Source organism: Amblyomma mixtum, chromosome 1, assembly GCF_055824585.1.
Source record: "Amblyomma mixtum isolate Tamu chromosome 1, ASM5582458v1, whole genome shotgun sequence".
In the NCBI taxonomy this organism is placed as follows: domain Eukaryota; kingdom Metazoa; phylum Arthropoda; class Arachnida; order Ixodida; family Ixodidae; genus Amblyomma; species Amblyomma mixtum.
In genome coordinates, this window is record NC_143012.1 from 24,631,705 (window position 1) to 24,644,871 (window position 13,167).

Consider the following 13,167-nt stretch of genomic DNA (forward strand, 5'->3'; position numbering starts at 1 on the left):
AGAGAACTGGCATTTACCAGCTGTCGCTGTAGAAAATTCGCTCGATAGCTGGCGCTGTTGCAGTGGTGCCACTTTTTCTCAACCTCATCCCTTGAACCTCATTCACAGAAGCGAACCGGAGCGCACCTTTCCATCCTTGAACGCTGCGGCGAAGGGCCTTTCCAGGTAGTTCGTCAGCGCATCATCCTGGCGGAAGTTGAACTCATGGGTCCTCAGGTCGATCGTTTCGCCGTGAAACAGGTCGAACACAAAGTCCGAGATCTAAGGAAGACATGAGAAAAGAGTCTGCGTGCGCGGTCTTTGCAGAGCACAAGGTAGACACCGTTATCTTCTCGTGTGTGGTTTGGCAGAACAACTTAAAATCGACGAGCAGTTGCTCGTTGTTCAGTTCATTTTAGCAGTGCTTTGCACCGACAGCCAGAACATGGTGCGGATACATTTTAATCGCAGTACGCTCAGAGTGCAATAATCTTCATTTAAGCTTTGTGACAAATTATCTACTTAAAAAGTAGAATGCGATATCATTAAAGGTGCACTGAAGAGGAATCTGAACTCGTCTTTTTTACCGTGGGAGCTACATCTGCACGTTGCAAGCTATCTTATAAACTTCGAACTTTTGCCCTGTGCGGCCTATTTCCCTAATTTAAATCGGATTAACGTCGGGCTCCCGCCTTTTCTTTTTTTTTGAATTCCCCGCATACGGTGGGAGGAGTGGACCAACCTTTCACCCAGTCCCGTGGCGGCTTGCCGCTCTGCCATCGGCGGAGTGATACGTAGTGATCGGCGAAAGCAAGAAGAGTCCACGCGTACTTTTATTTCCGTGGGCCTAATTTGCAGCTATGTAGTCTCTTTGCACGTTTGTTTGGTTTCATATGGCACGCTTCTCCACCAAGCCGATCCACTACACCATCCACAGTAGACGGAACCATATGGTATTTCTGGCTGCTTAGCTTCTTACTAAAATTTATGGATACAACTATGAGTAATTAAATTGCTCTTAACGCAATTCTTACCGCCGCCGCGGTGGCTCAGTGGCTATGGTGCTCGGCTGCTGGCCCGAAAGACGCGGGTTCGATCCCGGCCGCGGCGGTTGAATTTCTTTGGAGGAGAAATTCGAGGCCCGTGTACTGTGCGATGTCAGTGCACGTTAAAGAACCCCAGGTGGTCGAAATTTCCGGAGCCCTCCACTACGGCGTCTCTCATAGCCTTAGTCGCTTTGGGACGTTAAACCCCATAAACCAAACCAAACCAAACCAAGCAATTCTTACCCTTTGTTCCGCAGTGTCAGTAACCATGTACCCCATGGAACTTAATTTCTTATACGCGTACTTGAAAAACCTGCCGGAATCCTTTACTATTTCCGCACCTTGTCCAATGAGAACGAGTCACCGCTTACTCATAGATATTTCGCTCTATTTTAATGCTATCAATGGCCTTTCCGACTCTTACGCTATCAGTTACGCAGCCAAAGATGTCATCTTCCAGCTTCAAAGTAATTTCTAACCCTGCTACGAAGCAGTGAATTTTTCTGCGGTACTGGTGAGCGCGGTGCGCAATTTTTCTTATTCAGGTTGGAAAATCCCCAGTAACCGGACCGTCTTGCAAACCACCTATAGTTTTCTCCTTTTATGGACGTCGCTATAAATCATATTGAGTGCTAGTAGCAGCAATGAGCCTCAGGATGATGTCATATAGTCTGGTTTTAGTTTTAACGATGAGTACCTCAAGAAACCAGCCCTAAACATCAACTAGTGTCCTATTGGGGAGCGTAGTTTTGTACCTGCTATAGTAGGTAACACTGCATTAATTTTTAGTACCACCCAATTTGTAATGGAATGTTCTCAGCAGTATGGTCACTATTTGCCGTCTGTCTAGATTATGCGGCAAACATTTGGCACCGCCATGTCACAGCTACAACCGTTCTGCTCGAAAAAATAACCGGCCCCCTGCATGCTGATGCTCCCTGTAGGCAATTATCTCCGTGCGGTGAAGCATACGGGAGACGAGGTGTAACGATGTTATCCAACTTTTTTTCTTAAACAGCGCTCATAAGATTTCAGTCCACACGACTATTATTTCCAAATGCCAATCGTGAGTAAGCAACCTAAAAAAAAACTGCTGGTGGTTTAGCATCGCCAAACACGAAATATTGCGCGAAAGCAGTTTTTGGAGGTGGACGCCATCGGCAGGTCTTAATAGGTTAACATTCATAGATCTCTGAGAGTCCTCACGCCACTCATGGCGCAGGGACCCTGTGTCCTGCGATGGCAGGTGCTCCCAGCGGTGGGGCTTGTGCGACCCAGGTTGTTCTTCCCGAGCAAACCTCAAGGTAAAGTAGAGGAGTTTCGGGCACACAAACATGAGGAAACAATTTTTTTTTGGTAGCGTGAGGTATTTGTAAGTGAAAGCAGTAAAACGATCAGGTCTTTTATGCAGTGCAAGAAACGTTCAGTACATTTAAAAATTTCTGCGAGATTTTTCTCGGCGTTACGAACCCTAAAGTCATAAATACTCATTATTAGATATTCATTCACACTACTGCCCAATATTTCTACTTGAAATGCATGCCATTAAACAGTACATAAATTTAACTTCATTTTTTGAGGTTCTTCATGTTAATGTAACTAACATAACGTTTTCAGTGAGAAACAATAGCAAGAACCAAGAAGAAATTCTCCATTTTCTCATGCATCCTATACATAACCTAGTTGCATAATTCGGACCTTCTTACCTTGAAGAACGTCAGCTCACCCCGAGGCTGCATCGCTATCTTACTCCGGAAAGCGATGCCATTGGAATGTAGTGGCTGATCCAAATTGAGAGTCTGTACCCTTCCCTCATAGTTGTACACGTACTCTTTGCCGTTTTCAAACCCTGCAAGAGAGAAAGTAAGCTCAGGTATTGTTGTTTCTCGGGTTGCACAAACAATAGCACAAAATATATGTTTTTTATCTGTTTTTTTTTTAATCTTTGAGCACTAGAGACCGCTGAAGAGATAACGTATACAGAGAAAGTCAGGGAGGGCTGTTGCAGGTGTTTGCCTTACAAATATGCCCAGATTTCCTGGATATTCAGGAACCACCGCCATCTGTCGTCACCCAGTAGCGAACACTGCATAGCTAAATGAGAATATCTTAAGCTTGCAGTTCTGTAGCGACAACTACATTGGCCACGCACTTGTGATTTCGCTGCGGCGGTGCTCGAAGGAGGTACAGAGACCGACCTTGAGCCGTTGCCTAGCAACCGCCGCACCTGGCGGACGCCGCGCGCTCGCAGCGCCATCTGGCATGACGTCACACCGCGCGCCTCGCCGCGGAACCACCGCCGCCGTCTGGTATGACGTCACACCGCTTGCCTCGTCGTTGCGCTCGCCTCTGCTCGCTTCGCCAGCAGTGTCGCATGCTTGATAACATGTCGGAAGATTGAAAACCAAGCTTTCGCAACGTACATCCTGGCATAGCCGAGCTAAGCCACTGCCAATTTTGTTTAATAAACCAGGAAGTCTCCAGCGATTCCGCTGGAACAGTGTGATTATCATAGCGAACTCTTCGTCCTTGCTGCAAAACCTGACCTTTGAAATTATACCTGCGCCCGCAGCAACTATTTCCGTCAGCCTTAGAAGAACAAAGAGATGTACTGAACATTCGAATTTCCCGCGTATAATTTTGAGTGATCAGCGCCTCGCGATGGCAGCCATGGAGACTGAAGTTATCGTCCAGATTTCCTGAGTTTGTTTAATTTGGAACGCGGTTTTACGCAACAGCAGTGTTCGCCGGTACGTTTCCTTCTGTGGTTAAGATGTGAAAAGGCATTGATTGTTGTCATGAGTTTCGTTTTCTCCTTCAGTTGGTTCACATTTGAATCGTTCGAGCGTGTATTTCTCTTTACTTGTGAGCATGCAGATTCAACTACTAGCAAGTATCACCAGAACCAGAGCATTCCCTTTGGCTGGAGATGATTGTTATCAACAGGAACGGAGCATTCCCATTGGCTGGAGTGAAGTGATGTCATCGAACCGACACACAATGGAAACCGACATAATGGAGTCATGATGTCATCAACCCGGCTAATAAATTCAACACATAAGGATACTAGGTGTCTGTGCAAATTTACTTTTTTGTTTATTAGATTTATATCTGGCCTGCGCCATTTTTTTTTTTTTTTTTGCTGTGTGCCTGTCTTGACTACAGCTAGTGCTTCCTCCAGCTTTAGACTGAGGGGACAAAACAGATACCGCAAAATATCGGTAGATTTTCTGCATTACAAAAGGGAAACGCTTGCATTTTACATATTGATGTCATACGACAATGTGGTTTGGAACTGTAGAAAACAAGTGATAAAAGTTACACGAGTTCCCAAAAAGAGGTACCAATATTTGCGTGGACGAGCAAGCACTATTGTACACTGAGAGCTGTACGTGGTACACAAGATACCCCTAAGCCACGGATGAGTGTATGAGCATATGGTAGATCGGTCGGTGTCACAATGATAGAGCCCATGAATATAACCTATGTTAGCCTGAAGACTGTCATGAGGACTTTAGGTGATCTTTGAAATCCGTGCGATTGTTCCCCGAATAATAAAACACAAAATTCGTCAGCAGGATAGAAAGCATCCTATGATAGGGGCTTTTCGCTTCGGGGAGAGTGGTGATATCCGCGCCAGAGCATGATCTGTCGAAGAAATAAAAAAGAAAAAGCAATAGCCAGAAGCTTTCCTGGATCAACAAGTCTGAACAATCTAACCAAGCAATGATTTGGTTGTTTATCCAGCTGTACATCTCGGAATGAAATTTTCGTTGGCAACAGGCGTCCGCAGTGTTGTAGGTGTTCTTCTATCTCGGTCGCTCCTTGTTTGTGCTGCCATCTTCTATAGTTCGTAATCACGCACCAACTAGTCACCAAACCATGCTGTCTGTGATAAACGCTGCGGAAGGCAGACCATAGAAGGGACGGTGCTAAGTGACTGACATGAGCGACACACGCAGTCCATGACGATGTCTACTACTTTTCAGCGCGTTCCAGCAAAACACTCACCGGTTTTTCTCACTTGCAGTGATCTGGGCTTTATCGTGAGCCGCGGAGATCTTCAAAATCTACCCTGAGGAAGTACACTCACCTATGACAGGTCCCAGGGTGGTGAGGAGCACGCCGACGGCGGCGACGATTGCCCTCATGGCGGCCTGACACCGTCGTTCCGCCAGACACCGAGCGAAGAAAAGACAAGCTCAGCGCCGGCCGAGCCCCCTTAAGTAGCCTTGGCAGTGGACCGCTACTCGACGGACGGCGGCGGACCTCAGAAGCTGATAGGAGCGGGAAAAGCCGCTCGCGTCGCCCTTAGCAGAGAGAGTAATCCGCCCTCGGACCAAGAACGTCTGGTAGAATGTGTGTCGCCAAGACCTGCGGTCCAGCTGTGCGAAGCGCGTTCCAGACGTCGGCGCCGTCCGATCTCGCTTAGAGAGTCGCGCTGAGCGAACGCTGCTGATTCGACGGTTGCTGGGGCGACGGAAGGGAGGGAGGGCTTCCTGTTTGTGACAATCTCTTGCTGCAGTCCTGTCTCTTCAAAGAGGCCCGTTTACGTCGCTGAAAACATCTGTATCGCCTCAGCCCGATAACGGCGTTTCTTAGAGCTCTGCAATAACGAGCGTCTAGTCCTAATTTGTAACTTGCCGGAGGAAAAGACGTGCTCTTTTCAAGGAGCCAGCCACGTATTCCAGGACTTCCAAAGTCTGCTTCCTGAACAGTGCTCGAATCAAGCGAGTGTGGCGTGGTGCTTGATGTTGGTGTTTCTTTTTGAACATACCACATACCCTAAAGTCGCGCATGGTATATATCTCCGTAACTAGTCATAAGGTGTGGTACGAAGCTGCACTGTCGGCGGCACAGGAAGTCGTAGAGGAAGGGCTCCGAATTATTTCGGCAACCTGTAGTTATTTATTGGGCGCCGGCATCGCACAGTCCACTGACGACTTCTGGATTTCGCATCCTTCGAAACTTGACCGGGACTCGAACTCGTGACATTGGGCTTAGCAGCCGAATGCATCGGCCACCGAGTTGTCATGGCGGGTAACACTACACACTGTTAAACGGCCGACAGCATACATTCTTCTTTCCTTAATAGTCTAGTGTATGTTAACCACTTACTGCAGCTTTAATTTAGGAAGGAAGTAGGGGCCAGCAAACAAGGTCTACGAATTTTACAGGGTCGGCTGCACATCATGATTTCATTAGAGGTAGGAAGAAATGGGCTTGGGCAGGGCATGCAATGCGAAGACAAGATGACCGCTGGTCTTTGAGGGTAACGGAATGGATTCCAAGAGAAGGCAAGCGTAGCAGGGGGCGGCAGGAAGTTAGGTGGGTGGATGAGATTAAGAAGTTTGTGGGAATACGGGGGCCGCAACTGGCGAAGGACAGGGTTAATTGGAGAGACATGGGAGAGGCCTTTGCCCTGCAGTGGGCGTAGTCAGGTTGCTGCTGATGATGATGATGATGATGAGAGCTACAAAGGCTCGACAAGACGTCAACGCTCTGTAGCGACACCTTTGGCATTTGTGCTGTCTTATATTTTCTTCCATCTCGTGCCGCGCTGTTCACAACATAACTGTGAGTCACCAACTGACCCGAGCTGTTATCGTGAAACATGCACAGGTGCCCACAAAAGTTTTCGGAACGCGGAAAGCACGAAAAACATCAATTTCCTAGCTGACTAAGTGCGCAACCAGTCACTGAGGGGTACATTCTCCAGGTCGCGCTGAGAACTACAAAGCACACACTTCAGTTCATGGCTGCATGCTTAGGCTGCCCTGTAATTAGGCTTAGTTCCAGTTTTCGTGTTCCGAAAACTTCTGTGGAAACCTGCATGATCACTTGCAAAGCTCTACAGTTGAAACACGGAGCCTCGTCTGGAAAAGGGGCGTCGGAGTCGCACTGAAGACGAATGCGTGGAGACCGCTTTTTCCAGAGCCCATCTTGGATGATACGTGGTAACAAAGGGGACGCCTGTATAGCCTGTTTCTCCCGCTGAAAGCTTCCCCGCCTTTTGCGCTCTTCTGGGTTAGATATGACGCATCCGCGCTCTGCCTTTCGTTTTCCTTTCACATTTTCGTCTCGGGGATATAGCGCTGACTCTCGCTGATAATGGCTCCTTCTTACGGTTGCGGCCGCGAGCTCGCTCCTACGTCGGGCCCCTCCAGGCATGGCGTGAATGACGTCAGTGACAGGCGGCTTGGCTTACCGCGGCCTTAGGTTACACCCGCCGGTTCGGCTCGGGGATACGCGATACACACTGCTATCGCGACCGGCCGATAAGGCAGATTTTTTTTTTCGTTATACTACTCTCTGTGATCAACGAGAAGGGAAGAAAAGTGAGTTAGCTGCTGCACTCTTGTCTCCTGGCAGATATATCTCCCTCTTTGCGACGCATTCATTCGGACAAGCGAAGGAGCTGCTCTCTATGTTCTTCTTTCTTTGCTTTATTTTGAATTTAAGGCCACTGGTGGCTTCCACGTGGCCTGCATTTTCGCCTTAGTAGGTAGTGAGAGCGACAGCGCAGAGGCGCATTAACAAGACGAATCTGCGAATTTTTTTTTTAAGCGCTAGAAGTCGTAGTGGCCATTCCCCGCATTTCTGTTTGTGTGTATGCTGTCTGAAGCCATTTTCGTGGCAGGCTGCTCACCTGCGGGTGGTAGGTAATAGAAGCGCCAGCGGATTCGGGTGGCAGTTGAAAGCAAGAGCTGCTCCCGTTTCTGCAGCGATAATTGCGCTCTCACGTTAGCAGAATGCATGCGGAGGAACGATGACAATCTCATGAGTTTGAACTTGGGAGCAACATCCCAACAAGCAAAGACGCATGTAACAAGCCTGATAACGTCGTGTGAATTACGTCGAAACACAGGCGCCGAGATTTCTGTCAACTGCCGCCCGAACCCACGGGCGCTTTTTGGAACCAAGCACAACGCGAAGCCCTGTCTTGGGCAGCACGAAAGGCGCGAAGCGGATGATGTTTTTTGCAAAGCACGGTATTTTTCACGTGGTATTTTTTAAACTGCGCGGGCTTTCGTTTTTCCCGAATAAAAACGGCCACCATAAGTCTATCTCGTTGCAACTACCTAAGTTGGACAATAGTTGTGGAGCTCCACAACTTGCCTATTGACGCTTGAACGTTTCAAGCTATATTTGAAAAGTTAATTTATTTATCCCGACTAATTATTCGAATAGGAGGAGCGAAAAAATGGTACTGTAACTTTAGATAAACCCTAACAACATCCACGCAATTTCAGTCCTGAAGGACGCTTAGTTTTTTTATAAACCTTGGTCCAAGCCCTGTATATATATGCCCACAGTGTCAGGCGGCAGCTCATTTAATTATGAGAGGCTGCTCGGGAAGAGCAACTTGGGTCACAACCCAACTCAAATCTCACCGATGGAAGCAGCACCTGCCATCGCAGGGCAGTGGCGCATCGCTTCACCGCTGCACCACTGCGCCAAGAGTTGTACGAAGACTCCTAGGGCACTATGAATGGAGAGAATGACCAATGCCGCATATACCGATATTAACCCATTATCACTATCCGAACAACTCCCAGCAGTGAACACTGGATCTGAAACGCGGTACCGAAAGTGAAACTGAAATGCCGGCGCACCTTACTCGCATTTGGCCGAATTACCACTCACGTAGACCAAGAGGACCTTTTTCCCCCACTATGATCGGCTTCAGAACCGGCCTCTCCACTCAAGACATTATGTGGCAAATCCAACACGACATCCTCGATCCGAGACCCATCCGAGCTACACGAACCATCCTAAGCCTAGATGTCAGCAAGGCTTTCGACAACGTGTCACATGCTTCCATCCTGGCAAACCTCTCACAAATGAATGTAGGCACTCGCACTTACAACTACATCGCCGACTTTCTTCATAACCGTACAGCAGAACTTCACATTGCAGACCTCCACAGCGAGAAGATCACACTAGGCACCCGAGGAACACCACAAGGAGCAGTCCTATCTCCGTTCCTTTTCAACACTACAATGAGAGGCCTCCCTCCGCTCCTGGAAGAGATACCTCTCATTAAACACTCAATATATGCCGATGACATTACCCTATGGACCAACTCTGGCTCTGACGGGGAAATCCAAAACTCCCTCCAAACAGCAATCGATAAAGTACACTCCTTTGTACAGGCGAACGGGCTCACATGCTCCTCCACGAAGTCCGAATTACTAGTCATCAGGGAGCTCGCCTGCCCGTCCCCGACCCGCAAGAACCTATTGTCCTTCAAGTCGACACACATCCCATACCTCCGGTCCGCACTATCCGCGTTCTGGGTATGTTAATACAGAACAACACGCAAAACTCGGAGGCCATTCAGCGCCTCCGCACCACAGCCAATCAGATCAACGGCCTTATCCGCCGCATCAGCACCCGCCGCAGAGGTATGACGGAGGATGACCTCTGTCGGCTCACGCAAGCTTTCCTCATTAGCAGGATAGTCTACTCCTACCCCTACTATCACCTCCGCCGGAAGGACGAGGAAGCTGTGAACAGCATTATACGTTCAGCGTACAAAGCGGCACTGGGGCTACCTCAGTACGCCAGCACACAGCACCTCCTCCAACTCGGCATCTACAACACGCTCACAGAACTCATAGAGGCACACAAGACCGCCCAAATCCACCGCCTCTCCCGCACTAAACACGGGCGGCTCATACTTGACCGTCTCAACATCAACCCCATAGGCTACGTCCACCCCACGACGCCCATTCCGATAGGGGTCTATAGCCGCCTAGTTATAAAACCAACCCCCAAAAACATGCTACCTGGCCGCCATGATACGCGCCATCAGCTGAAAGCCCAAGAACTAGATGCCACATACCTTGCCGACGAACACGCAATATACGTAGATGCTGCACGGCAAAGTGCAAACACATACGTGGCTTGTGCAACCACGCCACAGTCTACTCTCGTCACCGCCGCCACAGTAGTAGCTCACTCTCCGACAGCGGCAGAAGAAACCTCCATCGCGCTGGCCATCGCTGACCCACGTACGCGCACAGTCCTCAGCGACTCCAAAAGAGCAATGCAAAATTACTCGGCAGGTTTTATCTGCCACCCCGCTGCACGCATCCTTCTCGGCTGCACTCCCGACCATAAGATCAACCTGGTCTGGGTACCCGCCCACGCGGGAAACTCTGGAAACGAAGGGGTCGACCGACTAGCCCGAGGACTAACCAACCGGGCGGCCGGCCCCACGGACCCAGACGCTCTTGCCGAGGCTCCCCAGACCTTTGCCGAAATTACCAACCTCTACAGAGAGATGAGACGCCAGTTCCCGCCTCCACACCCCGACTTGAATCGAGCACAAGCCACCTTGCTCCGCAGGTTGCAGACACACTCTATCCTTAGCCATTCTAGACTTTCACTCATCACAGACGGGGAATACGACCCCGCCTGCCAAAATTGTTACCAGGGAGAAATCGCAACCCAGGCACACATCCTCTGGGGTTGCGCGGGAAATCCGCCTCCTCGAACCTTACTGCCAGCTCCCTCCGAAGAAGGATGGAACCAACTCCTCAGAAGGCCAGACAAGAGCATCCAACTGGCACTCATTTCGTGGGCCCAGGAAGTCGCCCCCACCTGGGGGCCACACCAAGCCCACCTGCCCTAAATCTCGCCAATCTATGGCAATAAAGTTGTTTCTCTCTCTGGCCGAATTACGCAAATCGACCACCATTTTCTTTTCTTTAAAATGTTCGCGTGCCGCCGCTGCAGATGCCGCGTGCTTGGAGCCTGCCCACGCGTGTCTACACCGCACGAGCAGCGAGCTGCGTTGGAAACACCTGCCACGGATACGAAGGAAGGGAAAACTTTATTTATACTAATGGTTTTTCCTGCGGTTTGGGGGCATCTTCAGAGACGTCTTGGTTCTACCCCCAAGAGCCTTCTCTGTCGAAGTCGTCCGCCTCTAAGCAGTGGTCGGTTGCCCTCAGTCCAGGGCTCCGCTGGAGACAACTTTCCTCTGTGCTTGATTTGTTTGGTTTTCGTTTTATGGGGTTTAACGTCCCAAAGCGACTAAGGCTATGAGAGACGCCGTAGTGGAGGTCTCCGGGAATTTCGACCACCTGCATGAGTGAAGTGCGCGGTCTCGCAGCTTCGTAACCCAGTGGCCTCCACATCCTTGATTCTCTGAGCTTCGCTCGTAGCGCAGGTTAATCTCGAAAATGGAGACCTTGTGGGTCTGTATGCGCATCCGCGTAGTCTAGCAGGGACCGCGCTCATGCACCCTAGATGCGCGTTACAGCCATCGAGTCAACATTTAGGGTGGAAAGCTCTACTCCGCCCATGCTGAGCCTGAAGGTCAACTGGCTCTTAGATTTGACCTCTAACGGGAGGCGTGTCGCATGTGGTTCTTACGTCATGCCATGTGACTCGCCGAAGCCACCGCTGCGCGCTTGGTAGTCACGTCCGCCACTGCTACGCTGGCTGCTGTTCGACCGCTCCTCCTCGCCAGTTGTGCATGTGATTTGTCACGTGACTCGCTCTTGAGCTTGGCAGTCACTTCCGCCGCTTAGGCGACCGACGCTCTGGACGCTCGCTCTTGCACTTGGGGCACGTGATGCATCACGTGATTCGCTCTCGCTGAAACAATTTGCTCTCGCTGAGGTCTTGAAACAATAAAGACGCGGCTTCGATCCCGACCCAGGCGGCTAGAATTTCTTTGGAGGAGAAATTCTAGAAGCCCGTGTACTGTGCGATGTCAGTGCACGTTAGAGAACCCCAGGTGGTCGAAATCTCCGGAGCCCTCCACTACGGCGTCTCTCATAGCCTTAGTCGCTTTGGGACGTTAAACCCCATAAACCAAACCAAACCTTAATAGAGCTTTCGCTCTGTATATCCTGGCTCAGCTGAGTTGAGCCACAGCCACTTTTTTGGGGAGGTTTCGAGCTTGCACGTTCGAGTTTCGAGGTTCGAGTTTCCATGTCCTTGGGATGGCTGTCGCTGTTTTCAGCGCATTGCCTCGAAAGTTCTTCGTCACTTTTAAATCAAGCCGCGCCTTAGCTGCGATGATTCGGATCTTCGACTTCGCCGAGCGCAGATTGCTGCTATTGTGGCCTCCGAGTCGGTCAGTTCTTTCTGGGAACGAGTCCACTTATTAAAGATCTTGATTTTCCCTCCAGCCTGCCCTTGTTTAGCAGACGTCATCGTCTGCGACTGTCGTCACGATATCCGTAGCAGTACTAGTGTTCGTTGTTTTATGTCATTCCTTTGGTTGGCTTACCTCTACTGCAGAGGGAATTACACAAACGCTACACTCCAAACACGAATACGGCTCTACGGGGGTAAAAAGGTTCTAAGCTGTCCTCCGTAGCACTCCCTTTTACAAAAGATAGTTCGCTAGATGACACATTACTGGCTTTTAACTAATTTCTGTTTTTAGTGCAAGACGTTTTTAATCGGAGTTACCGCCTTGTTGGGATAGAATTAATCACTCTTCCACTTTGCGATCAGCTTCAGTCCTTGTAGGCTTGCATGTGTGCAGCAACCTGCAATGATCCCCGTTTCTCCGTCCTCCATTCTCCTAGCCTTAGCTGGAGCCACTAGGGTTCAATAACTTTCAGGTCCAATGACCCACCGACGTGCATGCCTCAAGTGGGGGTTAGATAAGACAATGAGGACAGAAGAACAGCCGACTCGCTCGTGTCCAGTGCTTGAAGAGGGAGCGTAAGGTCGTCGTAGCCAAACACTGCCAACCTTGCACTGGCTCTCATAGTTGCGTAAACAGCTGTGTCGTGACAGCGTCCTGTCTCACCGAGATTGATGATTACGCACAACCGGAAGTGCAAAGGAAACAAGATAAAGCACCCAGGCGCAGTATGTGCGCCTTGTGAGGACTAGACAGATAAGGTTTATCAACTGCTCAAGTTTGATCAGCCGTTTCCACGTCACACCGCTCTCGACCTGCAGCGGTCATCGGAATGTTTCGCACTGTATCTTCTCGTTTAGAGGTCGTGTGAGCAGAGTGACGCCTTAACGTTAACTAAGTATAGTGGGACGGCCGCCCACGTGGGACGGCCGCAGTTATAACGAACGCTCGCTATTACGAACAAGCGTGGTGGTACCGATAGATATTTTTTGGTCAATAACACTGCGTCTAAGGTAAAACGAATGA

At 49.7% G+C, this 13,167-nt stretch overlaps 1 protein-coding gene across 1 annotated transcript in view; it reads right to left on the reverse strand.

Moving 5' to 3' along the window:
* The window catches only part of LOC149365767 (vitellogenin-6-like), a 61,034-nt gene extending 55,575 nt beyond the window's left edge, over positions 1 to 5,459 (reverse strand). The window contains exons 1-3 of the mRNA XM_089545922.1: positions 5,119 to 5,459; positions 2,732 to 2,874; positions 127 to 261 (exon numbers count right to left, since the gene is read on the reverse strand). Coding sequence (XP_089402048.1) covers positions 127 to 261; positions 2,732 to 2,874; positions 5,119 to 5,176 — 336 coding nt within the window. The 5' untranslated portion in view covers positions 5,177 to 5,459. The remainder of the gene's footprint in view (positions 1 to 126; positions 262 to 2,731; positions 2,875 to 5,118) is intronic.
* Between the last annotated feature and the right edge of the window lie 7,708 nt (positions 5,460 to 13,167).